Source organism: Notolabrus celidotus, chromosome 6 (assembly GCF_009762535.1).
Source record: "Notolabrus celidotus isolate fNotCel1 chromosome 6, fNotCel1.pri, whole genome shotgun sequence".
In the NCBI taxonomy this organism is placed as follows: Eukaryota; Metazoa; Chordata; class Actinopteri; order Labriformes; family Labridae; genus Notolabrus; species Notolabrus celidotus.
This window is the reverse complement of record NC_048277.1, coordinates 38,102,314-38,126,183: the sequence shown is the minus strand read 5'-3', so window position 1 is coordinate 38,126,183 and position 23,870 is coordinate 38,102,314. Positions and strand designations below refer to the sequence as shown.

Here is a 23,870-nt window from a genome sequence, read left to right as displayed (position 1 = left end):
CCGTCCAGAGGACCGCCTGAGGCTGCAGTGCTCTGATAAAAAAAGGGAGTCACTCGTGTTGGAGGAGTGAGGAGGAAGGAGGTGACGTCCAGCAGAGACCCGTAGTGTTTGATCAAGCAGAGGAAACGTCTCCTCCCTCCATCTTTGTTTTTCAGTAATGAGCAGGAAAAACATGTCAACAGTCGTTCTGAGGCGGCAGGAGGAACAACGACTCTCTTCAGAGTCCTGGAGCTGAAAGTTTAAATTCTTCCTCACAGACACAAATGTGAACAAAGTGAAGTCTTAAAATCAGACTGTTCCTCAGGACATGTCCACTTCTAATTATCAGACATAACTGACTGATCAATTATTAACTGAATGATGAGACTTCACATGAGCGTTGCTGGGATTTTCACTTTTCATTTTCATTCTTAAGAGGAGAAGAAAAATCACTGACGCCGTATTCACACATGCAAAACTCCTTAAAACGTCCCTCAAGTTTCTAGTGTCTCTTTACCTTCCTTTGGTGAAGAAGCAGGTTGGGCTTCATGCTTCAATGTACGACGAAGGGTGAGGAGAGATTGTTTTGTTTTTCATCAGGAGAATATTCATTGAGTCACTAACTTCACTGAGAAGTGGACTATTCATCCTCTGGTTTCATACAATCAGATGTTTACTTGAGACACATTTTCACGAGGCTTCACTTCTGAAATCAAGAGCCTGTGTTCCCTTTTTGTACGTCTCAGTCTGTTTATTTCTTTATTTGCAAGAGTGGGGATGAGGGGGCCAGTGTTAAAAAAAAGAAGATACATTTCATGAAGAAGGTCGTTATATACCCAGATTAAGTCATAATATACTGGAATAAAGTCGTGATTTATTGAATGAAGTCGTTCTATACAAGAATAGAGTCATAATTTATAGGAATAATGTTTGGCTCACAACCCCATCCACATCAACAATCAAGCAGTCGAAATAGTGGATCACTTCAAATATCTCGGACTCACCCTGGACAATAAACTCAACTTTGATCAACACACCACTGACATTCACAAACGCTGCCCACAAAGACTCTCTGCCATCCGCAAACTCAAAGCACTTTCTGTCGCCCCCCACCTTCTACTGTTACTGTACCAAAGCATCATCCAACCCATCCTCCTCTACTGTTCCCCCCTGCTACTACAACATGCTAACTGTCTCCAACAAAAACAAACTCATACGCACCACAAACACTGCCACCAAAATCATCCGCCTCCCCACACCCAACCTGTCTGACCTCAACAACAGAGCCATCACACGCAGAGCACGGACTACAACACTGGACCCCCAACACCCCCTCTACTCAGTCTTCACACTACTCCCCTCCGGTCGCAGGTACAGATCCCCTTACTGTTGGCGAGCCCGGTTTGGCAGAAGCTTCGTCCCATCGGCCATAGCACTGCTAAACAGAATGCCACTGTAATGTGTCCGGTGTGCATATTTGTGTCCAGTGTGTTTATATGTGTTCGGTGTGTTTTATATGTGCCCAGTGTGTGCACATGTGTCTGGTGTGTATATTTGTGGGATGCGGGGCACCATTGCTGTGAGGCTGGGTGGATGGTTATGGTTATTGTGTTCATACATGTATTCCTGTACAGACGGTGGCAACAAATCTCCTTATTAAGGACAAATAAAGATCTATCTATCTATCTTGTACATGAGAATAAGGGGGTAATATTACAGTATGAAGTTGTAATATACAAGAAAAAAAAATGTGATTTTATACAAGACTAAATTAGTTTTAGATGAGAGTAAAGTCATAATATATGAGAATAAGGTCACTATATCCAAGAATGAAAGTCGAAATTTACAAGAATAAAGTTTGTAGATGAGAATAAGGTCGTAATATATAAAATTTAAGTCGTAACATACGAGAATGAAGTCACAATATATAATAATAATAATAATAATAATGATAATAAACTTTATTTATATAGCACTTTTCTAAACAGAGTTACAAAGTGCTTCACAGAAAGTAAACAATAATAAATATAATCCCAACAATTTTTCATACACATACACACATACATATACATATGTACACACATGCACATACTTATACATACACACACACACACACACACACACACACACACACACACACACACACACACACACACACACACATACATAATAACATGTTAGCAAGTTATGAAGGCCTTTTTGAAAAAGAAAGTTTTAAGAAGTGATTTTTTTAATTAAGAACAGAAGTAGCACGCCTTATTTCAGATGGTAGGTCGTTCCATAGTTTGGGAGCCTGGACTGAAAAAGCCCGAAACCCCTTGGATTTTAAACGGGCACTAGGTGTAACCAATAAGCCCATGTCGGCTGATCTGAGAGGGCGGGGAGGCTTGTACCGAGTGAGAAGGTCTGTGATGTACTGGGGAACCTGATTGTGTAGAGAGGAAGCCAGAATTGGAGTTATGTGATCGGATTTTCGTGAACCAGTGATTAATCGGGCAGCTGCATTTTGAGTTAATTGAAGGCGATGAACAGAAGTATGAGATAAACCGGAATAAAGGGCATTGCAAAAATCTAGTCTTGACAGGATAAAGGCGTGAACAACCTTCTGTAAGTCGTGAAATCATAAGAAAGATTTGATTTTGGAAATGATTTTCAGGTGGAAAAAACAAATCTGCACAACCTTTTTAACCTGGGCATCAAAACAGAGCTCGGAGTCAAATAACACACCTAGGTTTCTTGCAGTGGGTGTGATATTAAGTGAGAGGGATCCAAGATGGCTGCGTATGTCATCGGTAGGGTTTGATGTGGAGAAAAGGATAACTTCAGTTTTGTCTTCATTGAGTTTTAGAAAATGTTGAGATGTCCAGCTATTGATATCAGAGAGGCAGGTGGTGAGTTGATTGAAGTTGTTGTTGTTAGGGGAACGTAAGGGGACATATATCTGGGAGTCATATCTAGGACATATATATACATATATCTAGGACAGCTGAAGAGAGACGGGAAATGTGGGGAGTAGAGATTGAGGGAAGACATGCAGGAAATGGTCGACCGGCCGACCCCTGCAACGAGGACTGCAGCCTCTGTATGTAGGGCGCTTAGACCGCTAGGCCACCAGCATCCCTATGACAATAAAGTTGATTTATATGAGGATAATCCTTTGTGTTCAAGAATAAAGACATAAGATACAATAGTCATAATACTATCGTTTTAAACGGGAGGAAAGTCCTTCTATTTAAGAATAAAGTTGAAAAATATGAGAACCAAGATATTACATATATACGAGAATAAAGTCGCTTTATATGAGAATTAAGTCATAATATACAATAAAACTCTTATGTACATGAATAAAGTCATATAGGGGTATTAAGTCAAAATAAAGAAAACTGTAACCCTGTAACATAATGACTTTATTTCAACTTTTATCTCATATATTAAGACTTTTTTATTGACATCTTTATTTACTTATTCTCACTTTTTCCAAGCGGTTGTTCAAGGTTGATGACTTAAGATTATGTGACTTGTGTGAACCCTTGAAGAGCATGCAGAAGTGTTAAAAACTGCAGTTCATTGAGCGTCCACTAGAGGTTGGATGCAGAAGCACCAAAACCACATACACACCCATTCAAAGAAGACGATCTTTACAGTAGAAATAAACATGTTTACAGCCTGGTTCAAAAAACAGTTTAGGTCTGAAGAGCTCATTTCTCTCTCAACACACACTGTCCGGGGGGTGAGAGTTCGCTCATTCAGGAGTTCACAAACAGCCTGAAGGTGTTTACACGTTTCCCAGCTGTCATGAAGTAAGCAGACAAAATATAAGGACTTGTTGATTTTGTTGTTTTCCTTTTTTAAAGTGTAAATGAATCGTTGTAAACCCAAACTCTATTATCTTAGAGGCACTCAACCAAGAGCAAAACAGACCGATATTGAAAGTGAGAAAGAAAGTGTCCGCTGTGTTTTTTAGGATTAGACTAAAGCTGCATTTCAAACAACCAGAGGCATTTTCACATCAACAAACACACAGAGTCCCTCTTAAAGACGGTAACACTGTGCTTTTGTCTCTAAATAACTAAATGCTATATATAAAAGTATTAAAATAAACATTACCTGAAGCTGACGGGAGACTTTCAGTCCAAAACTCTATTTAAACCTCATTTCTTCTGCGTTTGTTCAGTCGGCTGTCGGATCCGTTTGTTTCCCTCAGTCGGCCATCTTCGACTCTTAAAAGTCTGACACTGAGTCCACTTCAACCTGCAGGAGCCACCACACCTGCTGAGCACACACACTCTGTGTTCAAACAGAGGTGGAGTCGGCGCTGCCAAGATACCTGTTGTTCAAATATGTGTCACCGAAGAGAACAAGCCACTGAACCGAGAGGGAGGTCACTTTTTTAAAAGTCTACTTAAGATTTAAGATCAATTTTGTCCCTAAAACTGAAATCCAAAAGAGGAACAACGAAGACTTTAAATCCTGTGCTTCACCTTCATTCAGATCCTGTCAGTTTAAGTGTTATGCTGTTTTTATGTGATGTATACAGGGATGTTTACCCTTCATTGTTTTCCAGACATAATGTGATAAAGCATTTCTGCTGCGTTCCATTCTGATAGACACCCTTTAGCTTTTGGTGCTCTATCCCTTCAGTGCTCTTAAGCTCCACCCACTAGTCTACGTATGGACTCCATTGGATTTCAAAAATGGATTTCACTCTAATTTATTCATTGCAAGTTTTTCAGCAACTTTGGTTGACATAGTGTTAAAAAAGAAAAGTTTACACATCGTTTTTTTATTTAACTGATACTGCATTTATTGTTTTTAAATGATGAGATAAGCAAAAGCAACCAGAGTCAATCACAGGGAATTAATCAAGAGCAGGAAACCGTCTCCCTGCAGCCATCGACAGCCTTCAAGGAATTAACCCAACACAGCAAACTGCAGCTCTGACGGAGCAAACCAAAAAGGCGCCGCCGCGTGGCGTCACGTTTGAATCCAGTGTTTCCCACAAAAACACATTGTGCGTATTTTTTTTTATCTTAAGTAGCTAGCTCGTCCGTTCTGCTGCATCTCTTGGCTAATCTTATTTCTGTATATTCTTGGATTGGTCATTATATCACCAAAATATGAAGTGTTACACTCTACAAGGGCCTGTGTACACTGATAGCATTTGTTGCGCTAGCAGTGGCTACTTTCTAAGCAAAAGCAATGCAGATTAGCGTTAGCTTAGAAACACATTCAACGCCAGTTTCTTTTTTAAGTCTCTGTACTCTCAGCTGAAAATAGTTTTACTTTTAGAGCACCGCCATGTTCAACAGTGTCACCTCTACTTCAACAACCAATCAAAATCAAGGTGGGGTTGGACTTCGGGTGTCAAGTTAGTCAACGGAGACGGCGGAGGAGAAGCTAGCTTGCGTTGTTTTATCCACCGTATAATCGCCAGGACACATTTTGGACATTTGGACTTTGAATTTTGAGGTTGTAGAAGCTGCAAGCACACAAAACAGCGTCAGTGGACACAGGCCCTTACGTTTTCAAAGGTAAATATGTTGAATAAATAAATCAGAAGTCAAAGGTCCCACCATAAAGAAATCCTAAGGCTTGAGGTCTCTTGTGAAGGAGAGGGAGGTCAGTGATACATCTTTACCTGACGATATTCATGTATATGTTTATAATTTTGCACGATAACCAGATTATTTTATGGCAGAACCGTTTGTGTCGCCAGGGTTTGAATCCAACCCTCAGTTCTTAGCCGTATGTCATCCCTCGCTCTCTTATCCAAGTTTCCTTCTTGATCTACTCAAAAAAAAAAGGCATTACAAGCCCATGAAGCCGTCCTGCTTTTTCAAGTGGAGTGTTAGAGTTTGCAATCCTTGCTGTGCTGTCATGACTGAAGCATAAATATTAAGACTGGAGAGATAGCAGGTTCAGATCCTTCTATGCATGAATGATTCGATCATCTTTAAAACCTTTAAACGGAGGATGACTGAGCCGCTACGGTTTCCCGCTCTGATTACACATCATACTCGCCGTGTTTCATCCTTTTACACTGTAAAAAACAGAAAAACAAAAACACCACCCTCTTCCTTTACAAGAGAAGCCGCAGCCAGAATAATATTTATATCTCTATGTAGAATAATTTGTCTTCTGGGATGTTTTTAAACTATGTGTTTGTAAAGCAAAGAGACTGATCTGCAGCCAGCTCAGTGTTTATTTAGCGTCCGGAGCCCCTTTTTCTTTTTATTGAGAACATTTAAATAACATTAGAACTAAATGTGGTACAGGTGGGACGTACACAGAGGATCATCCCGGTGAAGGTGAGTGAACGTTTGGACGCAGACACACACACACACACACAGCTTCCTGGTTCTCCTCTGTTATGTACACTGAAGGTGCGACAGCGGCCGGTGGATCAGAAGTTGATGGCTTTGCCGAAGGAGGCGGCGAGGTTTGCTTCTCTGAAGGCCTCTGACACCGTCTGCAGGAGGAGGAAGAGGAGGAAGATTTCAGACTTTCATAGAGGATTACTGCTGTCTGATGCTAATGTGGCTTTATTGATCCGTTATTTTTATATTTGAATTGTTTTTCTGACTTTAATAATTGATATTTGAGGGTGTACCTCAGGGTGAGCCTACACTGTTTCATACTAATGCTTTCTTGCACATCAGTCTAAAGAAAATTAAGGTTCAGATTAGTATCTGAAAAAGAGAAGAGACGAAGTGAAGGAGAAGCAGCAGAAAATAAACTTAAGTCTTTTTTAATCTATAATTGAAGTTTATAACAAAATTTCTACGGTTTTCTTTCAGCAGAAACTTCAGAAATTCTAAAAACAATTTCCTCAGAATTCTAACTTTAATCTGGGAATTCTGAGAAAAGTCAGAATTCTGTCTTTTCCCCCAGAATTCAGACTTCTATCTCGAAATTATTTCTTTTTCTCAGAATTCTAAATCTAATCAAAATTCTATCTTCAGAAATGAAATTCTGATTAAAAAAAAGTATTACTATTTCTCAAAATTTGGACTGCAATCCAGGAAATCTGACTTTTTCTAAGATTTCTAACTTTAATCTGTGAATCTGGAGAAAACACTGACAGTTTTGTGTCCTTGAACCAGTGGAATTTTGTGATCTTTCTTAAAAATCCTGAATTATTTTTTCTAATTCTGTGATTAAAGTCTCAATAAATCAGAATTCGGACCTTATTCTGGAACTCTGACTTCAATCCTGGAATTCCAACATTTGTCTCTTAGAACTTTGACTTTTGTCTCAGAATTCTGACCTAAACTTTGAAATTCTAACTTTAATCTTTGACCCTTGGAACTCTGACCAGTTTTTCAGAATTCTAGTTTAATTTGTAGAATTCTGACATATCTGGAATTTGTATATTTTTCTCTGAATTCAAACTTTTTTCCTGAAATCTGAGATTAAAGCCAATACTCTTACTTTAATCTGGGAATTCTGAAAAAATACCTTCAGGTTTGTTCTCAACCTTTTTTCACCAGTGGTTGTAATCCAGTGGAATTTTGTGAAAGTGATTTTTTTTTTTTTTAAATCTGACACCTTTAAAAATTCAGATTTTTTTCCTCTAGTTCTGTGATTAAAGTCAGAATACTGACATAAAAAAAATCTGCCCTGAATTCTGATTTACAACCCAGAATTCAGATTTTTTTTTCCTCAGATTTCAAACCTTATTCCAGAACTCAGACTTCAATCGTGGAATTCTGAAATTTGTCTTTGGAACTTTGACTTTTGTCTCAGAATTCCGACCGAAACTTTGGAATCCTGGCTGGAATTTTTGAATCTGGCCATGAATATCAGCCATCAAATGTACTAAAAACACCAGACTCTGCTGGACATCTGCTCTTAATGTGATATTCTGAGATGTGTGTGTGTGTGTGTGTGTGTGTGTGTGTGTGTGTGTGTGTGTGTGTGTGTGTGTGTGTGTGTGTGTGTGTGTGACAGCAGGACGTACGGGATGGGCATGGCAGACTCTGGCGACGTCCTCACAGGAAGCACCGTACTCCATGGCCAAAGCAGCTTCATTGATCATCTCTCCTGCCCCCTGCAGGCAAAACACACAAACAGCAGCTTTTATTTTCACAGGTCTGAACCTCTCCTGAAAATGTTAAAACCAGTTAGCTCCTATAGCTAACACGCTACATGTTTTAATAACATAACAATAGTTGGATTTCTTTAACTCGTTTTTTCAAATTACAGGCCCTGCCTTTAGGAGATACATTTAGACCTTTATTCCTGCTAAGATGTCTGTAGATGTTTGGCTCTTACTGTTCCAAGGATGTGAGATCCCATCATCCTGTCCGTCTCCTTGTGACTGAGGATCTTCACCAGGCCGTCAGTGTCGGCGTTGGTCTTGGCTCGGCTGTTGGCCGCGAAGGGGAACTTGCCGACTTTGTACGGGACGCCCTGAGGAGGAGAGGAGCAAGGATGGGGACTGTAAAACTCTGATGGAGACTTTGCATGAAAATAAACAGCACAGTGATGATGATGATGATGGTGCACACCTCCTCTTTGAGCTGCTCCTCTGTCTTGCCCACCCAGGCCACCTCGGGGTGTGTGTAGATGACGGAGGGAACGCAGTTGTAGTCGATGTGCACGGCGCCACCGGCCATGCCCTCCACACAGATGATGCCCTCGTCCTCAGCTTTGTGAGCCAGCATCGGGCCGGCGACCACGTCACCTATCGCAAAAATACTGCAGGAGGAGGAGACGGAGGGGCAAAGTTAAAAAAGGGAACAGCTGGACCCTGCTGGTTGAAATGAGGTCACCTGCGCTCCGTGTTACCTGGGCACTTTGGTCTGGAAGCGGTTGTTGGTGGGGATGCGTCCTCTGTTGTCCAGCTCGATGCCCACAGACTCCAGACCCAGGTTCTGGGTGTAAGGCCGTCTGCCGATACACACCAGAAGCACGTCGCAGGTGAGCGTCTCGTTCTTCCCTCCAGCCGCCGCCTCCACTCTGAAACACAAACACACACAGGTGGGGACAGGTTCTCACTTCACACACACACACAGCGTGAAAGGCGAGGAGGATTCCACTCACGCCACGTCGATCTTGCCGTCGGGCCTCTTGGTGGCTCCCATCACTTTGGTGCTGAGCTTGAACTTGAGGCCTTGCTTCTGCAGGATGCGCTGGAAGTTCTTAGAGATCTCCATGTCGATGCCCATGCCGCCCACGTGGCCCAGGAACTCCACAGCTGTGACTTTAGAGCCCAGACGCTGCCACACTGACCCCTGCAGGATGGGAGGACGGGCAGTTTAGACATCACCTTGTTGGTGAATTGGACTCCTGCAGCTCTCTGCACACGTGTTTAAGGACTGCACGGCATTGCAGAGGAAGGAACTTATCAGCTAGGATCTAAATCTGGTGAAATGCATGTCTTCTCTTTATCCCTTTATTTCCTAGGCTGTAAAATTCATTTATGACTTCATTGAGATTTCAGTTGACTGTATGTCGGATCTGGTGACCCTGAGCGAGACTGAAGCGATGCCTACCAGCTCGACTCCGATGACCCCGGCTCCGATCACGATCATCTCCTCGGGGACTTTCTTCAGGGACAGAGCTCCCGTCGACGACACCACGCTGTCCTCGTCAATCTGAGAGACAAAACATCGGAGATGTTGAGAAATGTAAACTCAGGGGAACAAAGCAAACTCAAATCTTCAGGGTTAAATAATCTTCAAGACCTTGAACATGAACGAAGTTCAAACTGACATGAACCCGTGGTGACTTTAGGGAGGAACTTTTTACAAACGTAGCAGCCCTGATTTAATCTGTTCGATTCAAGATAAATGAGTTTCATAAAGTGACACAGAACTTATTATTATTTAGGAGATTAGTGCATCTCTCTCTTTGCCTGTCTCTGTCTGCCTGTCTGTCTCTATCTTCCTCCATCTGTCTCTCTTTTCCTGACACTGTCCTCCTCCACCTTCATCTCTCTCTCTGCCCGTCTTTGTCTTCCTCCATTTTCATCTCTCTCTGCCTATCTCCTAAATTCATCTCTCTCTGCCTATCTCCATCTTCATCTCTCTCTCGCTTCCTGCCTCCATCTCTCTCTTCCTGTCTCCATCTTCCTCCATCTTAATCCCTCTCTCTTCTTGTCCCAGTCTCTCTTCCTGTCTCCGTCTCTCTGCCTGTCTTCATCTTCCTCTCTCTGCCTGTCTTCATGTCTCCATCGCTCTCTCTCTGTCTGTCTCTCTCTCTGTGTGTGTGTGTCTCTCTGTCTCTCTCTCTGTCTCTCTCTGTCTGTGTCTTCCGCCATAATTCTCTCTCTTCCTGTCGCCGTCTTCCTCAATCTCTCTCTCTTGCTCTCTCCACCTTCATCTCTCTCTGCCTGTCTCCATCTTCCTCCATCTCTCTCTTCCTCTCTCCGTCTTCCTCCATCTTAATCCCCCTCTGTTCCTGTCTCTGTCTTCCTCCATCTCTCTCTCTTCCTGTCTCCGTCTCCTTCTGCCTGTCTCTCTCTCTTCCTGTCTTCATCTTCCTTCATCTCTCTCTCTCTGTGTCCATCTCCATCTTCCTCCATCTCTCTCTCTGCCCGTCTCCGTCTTCCTCCATCTTCATCTTCATCTCTCTCTCTTCCAGTCACTATATTCCTCCATCTCTCTCTCAGTCATTTATCACTCTATTTATTAATATTGAAGTGTTCCCTCTTTCTTGCAGCAGTAAGGAGTTAAAAACAAACACGGTACCTGGATGCCGGGGAAAGGTGTGACCTCAGAGCCGGTAGCGATGAGGATGTTTTTGGTGTTGATGACCTGCTCGCTGCCGTCCTCCGTCGTGGCCGTCACCTGGTTCTTACCGGTCACCCTCCCAAAACCGCTAACATGGGTCACCTGAGGGAGAGACGTCACGCTGTGAGCTCTGCTACCTGTGCTCCAGTGAGGGAGCAAACTTCAGTTTAAAAAGAGGGAAAGAGAAAGAGACTGACTTTGTTCTGTTTGAATAGATGTGCGATTCCTCCGGTCAGCGCTTTGACGGCTCCGCTCTTCTGAGCCATCATCTTCTCCAGGTTCAACGAGAGGCCTGAAACTGAGGGAGACACATCACAGTGATTAGTTTTATCCACAGGAGGGCGCTGTTCATTAAAGTAACAGCTCTGTAGAAAAACTGGGAGTCCTGTTTCATCAGGATTTATCCTTCAACTCCAACATAAGACAAATTTCAAGGACAGCCAACTTTCACCGTTGCCGTATCACAAAAATCAGACACATCCTGTCTCAGGAGGACGTATTTGTTCCCTCTAGGTTGGATTATTGTGATTCCCTTATATCAAGCTGCCCTAATAAGACTCTTCAGCTGGTCCAAAACGCTGCAGCTCGAGTACCAACTAAAGCTAGGAAGAGAGAGGACATCTCTCCAGTGTTAGCTTCTCTACACTGGCTCCCCATAAAATCCTTCTTCTGACCAACAAAGCTCTTAATGCTCAGACACCTTCGTATCTTAAAGAGCTCATAGTGACCTATTACCCCTCTAGAACACTACCCTCCCAACATACAGGCCTGCTCATCCTACCTAAAGTCTCTAAAAGTAGTATGGGAGGTCGAGCCTTCAGTTATCAGGCCCCTCTCCTTTGGAATCATCTACCAGTCAGGGTCCGGGAGGCAGACACCCTCTCTACTTTTAAGAGTAGGCTTCAAACTTTCCTTTTTGATAAAGCTTATAGTTAGAGCTGGATCAGGCTTGGACCAGGTCTTAGTTATGCTGCTATAGGCTTAGACTGACACACTGGGATCCTGTCTTTCCCTCTCTCTCCTCTCTCTGCCTGTCTCTCACTTTAACTCTTCCTGTCCCATTAAAGTTACTAACCATAGACCTTTCTGGAGTCCCTGAGCTCCCTTGTCTCGTAGGTTCCTCTGGATCTCTGCTGTAGATTCCTTTTTTGGGTCTGTTATTCATCCTTTCTTTCTTCACTTCTCTCTTTTCTTTTTCCTTTCTTCACTTCTTTCTTTCTTTCATTCCTTTATTTTTATTTTATTCCTCTCTTTCATTCTTTCTTTACTTCCTTCTCTTTTTCTTTTTTATTCCTTCTTACTTTTCATTTCTTTCTTTATTCCTTTCCTTCATTAATTCTTTCTTTCTTTCTTCATTTCTCTCTCTCTTTTTTCTTTCTTTGTTCTTTCCATGTTTCTTCATCCTTTATGTCTCTTTTTCTTATCCCGTCCTTTCCTTCTATCCTTTCTTTCACCATTTCTTCTCCTCTTTTTCTTTCTTCTGGTCTCCCTCTCTTCTCTCTTTTCTTAGACCTTTCTGGAGTCCCTGAGCTCCCTTGTCTCGTAGGTTCCTCTGGATCTCTGCTGCTGTGGACGTGGTCCAGACTCCAGCTGCTACAACTACTACTATCCGTCTCCCCACTATCATCTCTCTCTCTCTCTTCATCTCCCTCTATCCCTCTCTCCAACTCGGTCTCAGCAGATGTGTGTCTAACATGAGTCTGGTCCTGCTGGAGGTTTCTGCCTGTTAAAGGAAGTTTGTCCTTGCCACTGTAACTTGCTAAATGCTGCAAAGTGCTCTGCTCATGGTGGATTAAGATGCGATCAGACTGAGTCCGGTCTGTAAGAGGGGACTGGATCTGATCCGGTCTTGGAGTCTTCCGATAACATTTGTTGTGACTTACTTTCGATGCCTCTGCTCTCGAAGTCTTTGCCGTGAGCCATGTGGTACAGGTAGGAGTTGTTCAGCAGAGCCTGAAGACACAAAACATTCATTTAGCTCAGACATGACTCTTTAAGTGAACCACTGTGAGCAGGAGAAAAAATATTCTTTACCTTTGAGGGGATGCAGCCGACGTTCAGACAGGTCCCACCCAGTGTGACATTTTTCTCGACACACACTGTCTGTGCAAAGAAAACAGACAAAATGATTAAGTACACCTTCATTTTTCCTGCACTGATCAGGGGCCTTGAACGCAGCTTACCTTGAAGCCGAGCTGTGCGGCTTTGATGGCGGCGACGTAGCCACCCGGACCGGAGCCCACCACTGTGACATCTGCATCGACTGCAGGGAGAAAAAACACCAACATTAGACAAACATTTTCTTTATTGGTTCATTACGGTCCCAAGAGCTGCACTCGTACATCTGTTCTGGTGAGTCTCAGTTTCACTGTAAATACCAAGCTATAAAAAATCTTCACTGTGGCTTAATTGAGCCTCAAAGGAAACCAATTTTTCTTCAGATTTGCCTTCAAGTACCAGGCCTAACGTTTGTTGAAACAACGTCTGCATAATTCAGATTTGCAAAAAGTCCAGCTTTGTCAGGTCTGTCCTCAAGAGGAGAAGAAAACTACGTCTACAATGTTTGTTTGTTGAATGGAGGTCTATGAAAGAGGATTAGAGACACTGATGTTTCTTTAGCTCTGACCTTCTTCATGGAATGTTCCATTTGTTCTCAGAATTCTGACATCATCAAAGACAGAATTCTGTCTTCTGCTCCCCTCCTCCTTTCCTCTCCTTTTTTTCTTTCCTCCTCTTCTTTCCTCTTTCCTCTACTCCATTCTTTCTATCCTCTCCTTTTTTCCCCCTCCTCTCCTTTCTTGATTTCCTCTCTTTTTTCCTCTCCTCTTTCTTTCCTCTCCTTTTTCTTCCCCTTTCTCTCACCTCGTTCTTTTTCTCTCCTCCTTCTGTCTTCCTTCTGTCTTCCTTTTTCCTTCTCTCCTCTGCTGCCTCTCATTTTTTTTCCTTCTCCTTCTTATTCCCACTTTCCTTCCATCCTTCTCCTCTCCTCTTTTCTTCCCTACTCCTATCCTTTTTCCACCTTCCCTCCTCTCTTCTCTCCTTTCCTCTTTCCTCCTCTCCTTTCCTCTTTCCTCCTCTCCTTTTTTTCTTCCCTCCTCTCCTTTCCTCTTTCCTCCTCTCCTATCCTCTTTCCTCCTCTCCTATCCTCTTTCCTCCTCTCCTTTTTTTCTTCCCTCCTCTCCTTTCCTCTTTCCTCCTCTCCTTTTTTTCTTCCCTCCTCTCCTTTCCTCTTTCCTCCTCTCCTATCCTCTTTCCTCCTCTCCTATCCTCTTTCCTCCTCTCCTTTCCTCTTTCCTCCTCTCCTTTCCTCTTTCCTCCTCTCCTTTTTTTCTTCCCTCCTCTCCTTTTTTTCTTCCCTCCTCTCCTTTCCTCTTTCCTCCTCTCCTTTCCTCTTTCCTCCTCTCCTTTCCTCTTTCCTCCTCTCCTTTTTTTCTTCCCTCCTCTCCTTTCCTCTTTCCTCCTCTCCTTTCCTCTTTCCTCCTCTCCTTTCTTTCTTTCCTCTCCTTTCCTCTTTCCTCCTCTCCCTTTCTCCCCTCCTCTCCTTTCTTTCTTTCCTCTCCTCCTCCTCTCCTCTCCTCTTTCCTCCTCTCCTTTCCTCTTTCCTCCTCTCCTTTCCTCTTTCCTCCTCTCCTTTTTTTCTTTCCTCCTCTCCTTTTTTCTTCCCTCCTCTCCTTTCCTCTTTCCTCCTCTCCTTTCCTCTTTCCTCCTCTCCTTTCCTCTTTCCTCCTCTCCTTTCTTCATCAAAGTCAGAATTCTAGAACACCTGCTGTTGCTCTCCATACAGACTGTTTCTCCTGCTGACACCTGATTGGTGGATACTCCTCAGACTACAGACAGAGACCAGAACCCTTCTCAGATTAAAACCCAGACCCTGAGATCCAGATTCAACATGTCTCTGGATCAGAATCTGTAATTACAGGTTAGTTGTAGCTGAAAGTAAAAAGCTTTGTCAGGTCTGTCCTCAAGAGGAGAAGAAAACTCCGTCTACAATGTTTGTTTGTTGAATGGAGGTGGGATCCATCATTTCTGATGCTGCGTTCAGGGAAGTCAGGAAATCTAAACGCTGATTGTCTTTACTGACACAGCATCAAGCAGATTAGTGTCTCAGTGTAAATGTTTGATGTAGAACAGATTGTTAGCTGCTCTTCATGCAGAGATCTGTTTATAGAGAGAAAGATATTGTCTATATTCAGCATTTTTTATGTAGAATCAGCAAATAGGTTGAGTTAATGACAAAGAGACGGCACCTTGGAGGCCTTGGTGTTGGAGAGCCAACATGAAGTAAGAGCAGGGTGATAAAAAAGGTCTTAACAGCGGACCATAATAAAGGTTTTGCTGATAGTCTTAATGAACGTTGGACAGTTTTACATGATAAGGATAAATCAAGTCAGCTGACTCGTCTCTTTACTACGATTTCACATTTACTGCAGACCCTTTACGTCCTCTCTAACTGCATGGCTCTTCCTCTCCATGAAGACTATACCACGCCATTAAATCACTCCCAACAGCCATCAAACATCTGCCCAAAGTTCACCAGAGAGCCGGCCACTAATGAAGCCGAGTGATAAGCTTTACAGTTATCTTACTTGCTGCTTTGTCAGCGTAGGTTCTGACGGAGATGGCCGTGGCTCCGTGCAGTTTGCAGGGAAGATTATGGCTCCGCTGTGAGAAGGGAGGGAAAAAGACTTAATTAGGAAATCAAAATACAAGACTATCAACCGACACATCATCAGAGACGTCAGGGTATTCATATTTAACTTTTAACTAGCACAATTAATTTGATTTAATTCTCAGGAAGCACATGTATAAGGTTTATGCAATTATATACGATTTGCATGGTGGCCCTGAAGGTTTCACTAAATGCCGAAAAACATTTTCATGAAACACAAAAATTTCCACAAATTCAAAAATAAATTCTGGAAATATTTAAAGAAAAAAAATATTAAATAAAAAGCAGGAAAAAAACCATAAAATGCTAAAATATTTAATAAAACACAAAATATACATATAAAAACATTTTAATATTCAAGACATTTATTTTAAAATATTTAACATTTTATGAAATGTTTAAAATAAGAGAGATATTCCTTTATTCGTCCCACAACGGGGAAATTTAAAGTGACAGTGCACAACAATATAAAGTAAACAAGAGCATATAAAATAGTAATTATTAAATAAAAAAACATTGTACAGAAGTTAGAAGATGGGTTGAAAAATGTATTTCACATGTTAGAAGTGAGATGAAGAGATAAATACACATTTATGGTGGTATTATTGTTAATGATTATACATTTTATTATGGAAGTTTTTAATTATTTAATGGGGAAAAGTGACACATTACAACCAGGTACCTTTAAAACAACACATTTTAAAGATGAGATAATCGTGACACTAACTATTCGACTCTTTGTAATTAACTGATTATTAAAATGTTAAAATAACACGACTCATCCCTATTATTTCATCATTGGTGGAGCAAAAAGGCCAATCAGAGACTCTTTTTCTTGAGGAAGCTGAGGAGTTTTAATGTTGACAGATCACTTTTAAAAATATCTTATGAGTCTACTTTAACTTTTACAATGACCTCTTTGTTTGGTAACCTCAGCATTTTTAACAAAAACAGGTTAGATTACATTGTGAAAGTCTGCCGAAAGATCCTTGGCACTAATCTTAATAATCTTGGCCATCTCTTCCAAGTGAGAGCCACTCAGAAGGCAAAGGCCATCCTTGAAGACCCTCACCTTTATTCAGAGTTTAGACTTTTGCCAACAGGGAGGAGGTTCACTTACACAAGGAGGGCAAGATCAAACCGATATCTTAGATAATTTGTGCCCTCAGCTGTTGGGTTTTTAAACAAGCTGTAGGACCTGACCTTGGTCTCATGTACAGGAAGAATAATGTCATTCATGGGAGTTAAGTGATATGGATACGTACTTGAATTAATTTGTGCACTTGTGTTTGTTGTTGTGTGTATTGCTTGTATGTATAGGATGTGTAGACTGCTGTTGCAACACAAATTGCCCCTTGGGGACAATAAAGATTTCTAATCTAATCTAATCTAATCTAATCATGAAACTCCTTACAGTGAATTAATAAAAAAAATACAATATTTTGGGTGTTGCAATAAGTAATAACCTCATTGTTTGTAGTTTAGCTAAAAATCCTTGTGTCAGGATCACAACAGTACACACAGCATGTTGCTAATCACAGCTTGTGTTTGTTTATTTGAGTTAAACATGTAACTCTCAAAAGGTGCAGGAAGCTTGGAACATAAGCTATATTAAGAGTTAGGTAACCAATGCTAAGCTAACTGCCTTAGCCTGCTAACATGACATCTAGGAGGAACTGTCAACTTTAGCTTCACATGGCTAACTAGCCAACTGAGTTTTTGTTCTTTCACTAAATATAAATGTCAGAAAACATGTTTATAATTTCCAAACGAAACAGCTAACATAAAGTTACCACTTTATATAATGTGATATCCCGGATGTGACTGAAAACATCCAACATATAACCTGTATTTATCATACAGTCTCTGGTATTTACATTCACATGAGGGGGTTTTTGATACTTTTTATCACGCCGAACTAAGACGAATAACTTAATTAACGTTACTGAGTTTGTTTAAAACATTTACAGGATCATATTTACATCAGTTACGGCAATAAATCAGATTTACAGGAGTCCTGAGTGGAGTCTGGTGTAGCCACTTAGCATTAGCTGAGCCCCTCTCTGGGCCGGGCCGCTGATGTTGTAATAGCTCTTTTAACAGAACCCACAGATCCTGAGACCACTTCAAAACCAGTCCGGACTACATATACTCTGAGGACAGCTAATGAAACCCATCCTTACCGTGGCCAGGGAGCGGTATAACTGAGTCCAGCTCTGCATTTTCTCTGTGTCCCCTCACAGGTTCAGTAACCTACAGCAAACAGGCCAGCCAAGGACTCCTGTCATTGCGCAAGCGCAGTACCAGTCCATAAACAAGCCTGTTTGTCGCCGATGTATGACGTCATCTGCACATAAGAGGATCAGGGCGACTGATTTTCTTTTTTAGAAAGGCAAAAATAAAAGCAATAAAAATAAAAATGTGTGTTTTTATTTTTTTTTATTCTAATAAAAATGTAAGGATTCTAACTTTGATCGCAGAATTCTGAGAAGAAAGTAAGAATTATATGAAAAACGTCAGAATTCTATGGAAGCACGTTTCCGCAGGTTTTAAAAAAAAAAATTTAAATGAAAAAAAAAATTTTTTTTAGAAAAAGTTAAAAAAAAAAAAAAAATTGGAGGGAGAAAAAAAAAAAAAAAAAAAAAGTTAAGTCATAATAATGAGATACAAAGTCATAATAATGAGATACTAAGTCATAATAATGAGATACTAAGTCATAATGAGATACTAAGTCATAATTATGAGATACTAAGTCATAATAATGAGATACTAAGTCATAATTATGAGATACTAAGTCATAATAATGAGATACTAAGTCATAATAATGAGATACTAAGTCATAATAATGAGATACTAAGTCATAGTTATGAGATACTAAGTCATAATAATGAGATACTAAGTCATAATTATGAGATAGGTCTAAATGGGCTTCAGTGTGTGTTGCACCAGCAGCTACAGTTTGAAGGGGCTGAGACAAAGCTTTGCAGACCTTAATGGATATCATCATTGAAGACTACTTTAGATGTGGGAGGTTTCTGTTGTTGGTTTAGTGATGTCTGGTACGTTCTACCAGCACCCTTGATGTTCCTTTCTAGTCTAATTTTCACTATACTATGGATATTTGTGTCTACATTCAACAATGTATCCCTGATTATTATGAATGTATGTCAATGAAAAATCAATAAAAATATATATTAAAAAAAAATAAAAATAGGTATATACTCATTGTTGGACATCTTAGAACAGCTTATTGATATAAAGGGGAGTGCTGTGTAAAACTGTTACAGATAAGGGCTCTAGATAATATTACAGCATTCATTATTTTTTTCAGTAATTTTTTATTAACCTATTAGCATAAAAGAATACTACAGCGTAGTTATAAAATTGAATTCGTCTTTATTTTAATTTTTTATTATTATTATTTAATAATATTTATTATTTGGTAACAGACAGCCGCTGTATTACGTCACTTCCTCCCTCTGTTCACGCTCCTACCCATGTATAAAATAGCTCCTACCTCAAATTCTGGCGGGCGATTTATGCTAGTAGCAGGAGTGCAAGTCCAACGGCGGGAGGTGGAATTCATTCATATTTTCCCCAAGTAGATCCAAGAAAAGTCGGAGTGTGTCAGGAGTTTATCCCCCCTCAGAAAGGTAGGTTTAGTCGGTGAGTGGTTGAAATGACACAGTGAGGAAATAAATGTTAAAACTCGTCGATGGAAACTGCTGAAAAGACGTTGGTTCAAAAAACCGGTTCAAACTAGATTTGTATGTTCATTTTCTTTTCAAGATATTGATTTAATGTTTATGTTTCCACCAATTTTTACCAGAAACTCTGCTTCTGACATAAAGTACGTCGAATATTAATATATATTATCAAGTAGCGTCGTCATGGTAACACTAGGGCGGTTCATCAGAGTAATAAAATAACGGTTCAAGTAGGTTTCGACGTCATCGGCCACCAGCTGCAACACTGCCTTGTCACTCATCACATGTCACAGAACCAACCAATCAGAGGCAAGGATGACCAAGCTTCAGGTTAACGTGTAAAGGAACCACATACTTTCAACATATTTGAGTCACAACCACAATATGCTTTAGAAATTATTCTATTATTATAAAAACACAAATAATAACTGTAGTAAACATGTATGTAAATGGTTCACTATATGAATAATATAATAATATACTATACTCTCTTGACTGCTGCTGGCATTATAATGCATAATATACTGTATTATAATTATCTTTGCCATATTATATTATGTTATATTACATTATTATTGTAACTACAACTCGTGATCATATTACATACCCATATTTATTTTTATTTATTGCTTAATTTGTCATTACCAACCATCATCTCCATGTCAACCTGTCACTACTGAATCATTTTTAATACTGCCTGTATATGCTATTTAATCTAATATAATTATAAACTAACATTGTATATATCTAAATTTTATTTAGCTTTATTTATCTATTTTTATTTTTACTTATCTTATTTTTATTTTATTTTACTTTTATTTTAATTCTTCTTGATTGTACTTATGTCTGGGTTTCTGTAACAACTGAATTCCCCTCCCGGGGGATCAATAAAGTATTATCTTATCTTATCTTTAATATATTTTAACCTTAACTCAGATGCAGAAAGTAATCATCCAGGTGTCTTTCCAACACTCAAAGTTATAAAACTATTAAAGAAAATTGTGTCTTGTGATAAACTGATGGAAAAACTGTATTTTACCTGTCTGAAATTAGGTCTTAGATGTTTAGACTGTATTTGATCCTTTTTTCTAAAAAAGATCTTTTTAACTCTTAAAATTCTTAAATTAATCCATTCAAGATTATTAAGATTTCTGGTTTTTAATTCAGGGTAGACATTTGGGGATGAAATTCTGATTTTTTTTTCAGAATTCTGGGATTAAAGGAAATCAGAATTTTATTTCCCTATAATTAGGAGATCAATGACAACATTTAGATTTCATTCTCTGAATTCCAAGTTTTAAGTCAGAAGTCAGACCTTTTCTCTGTCAGACTTCTGACTTCTGGTGTTTTAATTCAGATTTCTGACTTTCTTTTCAGAATTCTGGGATTTAAATAAATCAGAATTCTGTTATTGTCTTAAAATTCTGAGATGAATTACACAATTTTGATTTTATTGCCTAAAAATAAAGATTTAAGACCAAGTTCTTACTTATTTTTCTAAGATAACTGAAGTCAGTATTTTTCCCTCCGAAATCTGAAAGTAAAGTCAGAATACTCACTTTCTTTTTCAGAATTATTGGATTAAAGTAATTAGAGGTCAGTTTTTTTTCCAAGAATTCTGAGATGAATGACCAAATTCTCTTTTTATTCTCTTAAAACCAGAAGTTCTGGAATAAAGTAAATAAAAAAAATTAAAGAAATATGTCTGACCTTTCTTTCACAATTCTTGAAGTTAAGTCATAATACTGCATTTCATAGACTTCTGGGATTTAAATAAGAATACTGACTTTCTTTTCAGTTTCTATAAATAACATTAAACAGGATTATTTTATTTTATATAAATCTGAGATTAATGACAAAATTCTGATTGTATTCTTTGAATTTTAGAAGTTATGTCAGAATTCTGACTTTTCTTCTCCACAGTAAAAACACAGTAATCTGATTTTATTTTCTGAATTCTTGGATTAAAGTAAGACTTGTGGTTCTTTCCTTGGAGTTCTTGAGTTAAAGCAAAATGGTTTTTTTTTTGTCTTAGAATTCTGTAATTCAAATCAGAACTTTAAATCAGAATTCTAAAAATGAAGTCAGAAGTCTGCGTCTTTTTCCTCAGAATTCAGGGATCAAAATAAGAATTCTGATTTTTTTCCTGAGAATTCTGGAATTAAACTGAATCCATATTTTGTTCCTAAAACTCTAATAAAAAAAACATAAGTCTGTCTTTTTATTAGAGTTCTGGGATTTAAGATTGAAAGTTTAATGGATGAAAAATGAACATAAGACTTAATTATCACGACTAAAACCATGTTTGAGAAACATTTATTCAACCTGTATTCTAATGTTATAGTGTGACAGATGTTGCCTCTGGAATAATAGCAGACACAGGGTTTATGACTTTTACTGCAGCCAGTCAGCAGGGGGTGCTCTTGGCTTTACCCAGATCATATATACAGTTTATAGTTTAAATCAAGATATCTGAATGGTTTTCTTCTCAGTATTATGGCATAAAATCTAAAATCGGATTTCTTCCTTCTGAGTTCTCTGATTAAAGCAACAATTCAGATTTTTTGTCTTAGAATTCTTTTATTTATGTGAATTTTAAAAATTAAAAAGACAGACACAGACTAAGAAAAATTAAGTTAAAAAAATCAGTTTTTTTTCCTCAGAATTCAGGGACTAAAATAAGAATTCTGACTTTTCTATTTATGAATTAAAAGTAATCATTGTGTCTTTTATTTCAGAGCTCTGTACCTTAAAGTCAGAATTCAGACTTTCTCTCTGAATTCTGGGCTTTAAGTCAGAAGTCTGATTTTTTTTCTTAGTTTTTTTGATGAAAGTAAGAATTCAGACTTTTGTCTATAAATTCTGATATCTACATTATGCTTCAGTGTACTATGTTAGCAGCTATTTGTACTAATGCACTCTTTTCTGCCCCCTAGTGGTGACAGAATCAACAGCTTCAACTAGAGGCCCTTCAGCCCAGTCTCCCTTTGCCCCTACAAGTGAACCAGCCCCACACCTAGAGTATGAGGTGAGCTGTCTTGTATTTAAAGCTATGTCCGATTGCAGGGGTTCCTAGGGAATTTCTTATGTCTTATCACTAAATCGTGAAAAAGATTCTCTCTTTAAATTGTATTTCTATTTGTTTAGTTTATTCGATTAGGACAACGCTCGTTAATCAACATTTCAGCGGTATGCATCAAGGTAAGTACACCAAAATTAGCCCAATAGCTACATTTCATCAGTAGTCCTACTGCTGGTAGTTACATAAAACAAAGGACACATTTTAAATGACAGGACATGTCACATGACAGTTTGCAGGATGCTACACAAAATGACTCACAAACAATTTAACAATGAACTTGTTAGAAGGAAGGTGAGCCCAAAGCCTCAGGAACCAGGCATCAAAAGAGGAAACATTCATGAGTACAAGACGGGTTTGTTTTGAACCAATGTTTGAGGGTTTTTTAAAGGTTAAAGGTAGAGTCTGCAGAAATCCCCTATAGAATAAAATAAAATAAAGACTTTTAAAGAAATAATTCAGCTCAATCATCACCTATGGGTCTCTATACATGTGTGGTAGTGACTCTGTCTGCAGGGACCGCCCCTCCCCGGCCTGTATTCTAATTTTGGTTGCCTTGGGACGTTTATGGGCGGAGAATAGGTGAGGTTACCTCAGCCAATCACAGCGCGCCTAGTGTGCAGGTGACTTTGGGAGTTGATAGAATCAAGTGCACGCTATTTCGACTGGTGGCGATTGCAGAAGTTATGCGGAGGAAGAAAACACAATGAAAGTGACGCGAAACGCCAAGCAGATAAAGAGTGTTCCTAAACGGGAGTTACCATAGCTTTCCTTTCACTCGCTTTCGGACACGTGTGGATCAGCTCGGGATGAAGAGCGACGCAGAGTCAGCCTGCTTTCTGTTGAACAGGTAGGTGCAAAACACCCCGGCGGCTAGCTTGTGCTAACTTGCTAAACGATCTTTCCATTACAACACATGTAATAATCCCAGGTAGCTTCTAGTGTAGACACAAGCAGTATGCGTACAGGGTAAGTCCTGCTATCAGCTAATGCTAATAACTGGATGTTTTAGGTCATGCAGAGTTTGAGCTTTGGATCATTTTTAGGGTAACACACGTCAAACCGGTTACTCTAGCATTCCCAAGCCAAAGCTGTAAGCTGATTGTCGGACACTCGGTGTAAACTGTAAGCATGTACATTTGTGCATTTATGTTTATCGCTGTAAATCAAGAGCTGTAACTTACATTTATACTCTCGGTCAGTTCGGTCTTTGTTAGCAGACTTTGTTTTGCATGTTTATTGATTCAGTCTCAGGTCTGTTAGCTACTGCAAGGGGGAACATCGCTAACATCAGCTAACATTATTGCTGACAGTGTATGTTATTTATAATGTTGAACTGATGCAGCCTAATAATAGTAACTTTGGGACGACATTTATTTCCTCCTTTCAATAATTACAAGAAGGGTCTGCCAGCCTCAACACCCCATAAGACCCCCTGTTTACCCTTTGACCCCCATCAAACCTGGACTACCTGAAACGTAAGTAGCCTAGACTAAGAGCTTCATATTATCCCTCAAAATGTCAACATAACTTTCTTTGTCCATGATGCCATGCACCTGAACAAGGCTCCCTGTGCCTGAGGCTGCAAAACAGCCCCACCGTACGATGCTCCCACCACCATGTTTAACTCTGAGAACGGTGGTCTTAGGGTTGAAGAACTCTCTCTTTCTTCGCCAAACTAAATGAACATCCATGTGCAC

The 23,870-nt window shown here is 39.7% G+C and overlaps 1 protein-coding gene and 1 long non-coding RNA gene across 2 annotated transcripts; one reads left to right on the top strand and one right to left on the bottom strand.

Moving 5' to 3' along the window:
- Positions 1-5,056: 5,056 nt before the first annotated feature.
- Positions 5,057-19,306, bottom strand: dldh (dihydrolipoamide dehydrogenase). The gene is made up of 15 exons (XM_034685394.1): positions 18,902-19,306; positions 17,568-17,731; positions 15,302-15,377; positions 12,899-12,978; positions 12,750-12,818; positions 12,599-12,668; positions 10,913-11,013; positions 10,674-10,817; positions 9,477-9,578; positions 9,025-9,215; positions 8,770-8,940; positions 8,490-8,679; positions 8,254-8,391; positions 7,940-8,029; positions 5,057-6,448 (listed from the first exon to the last, which is right to left on the bottom strand). The coding sequence occupies exons 2-15, from the start codon at positions 17,604-17,606 to the stop codon at positions 6,383-6,385; spliced, it is 1,527 nt and encodes a 508-aa protein (XP_034541285.1). The 5' UTR covers positions 17,607-17,731; positions 18,902-19,306; the 3' UTR covers positions 5,057-6,382.
- LOC117814209 lies at positions 18,867-23,585 on the top strand. Its single transcript, XR_004631531.1, has 4 exons — positions 18,867-19,037; positions 22,028-22,119; positions 22,239-22,292; positions 23,571-23,585. It is a non-coding gene; the product is annotated as an uncharacterized LOC117814209 (long non-coding RNA).
- Positions 23,586-23,870: the final 285 nt, after the last annotated feature.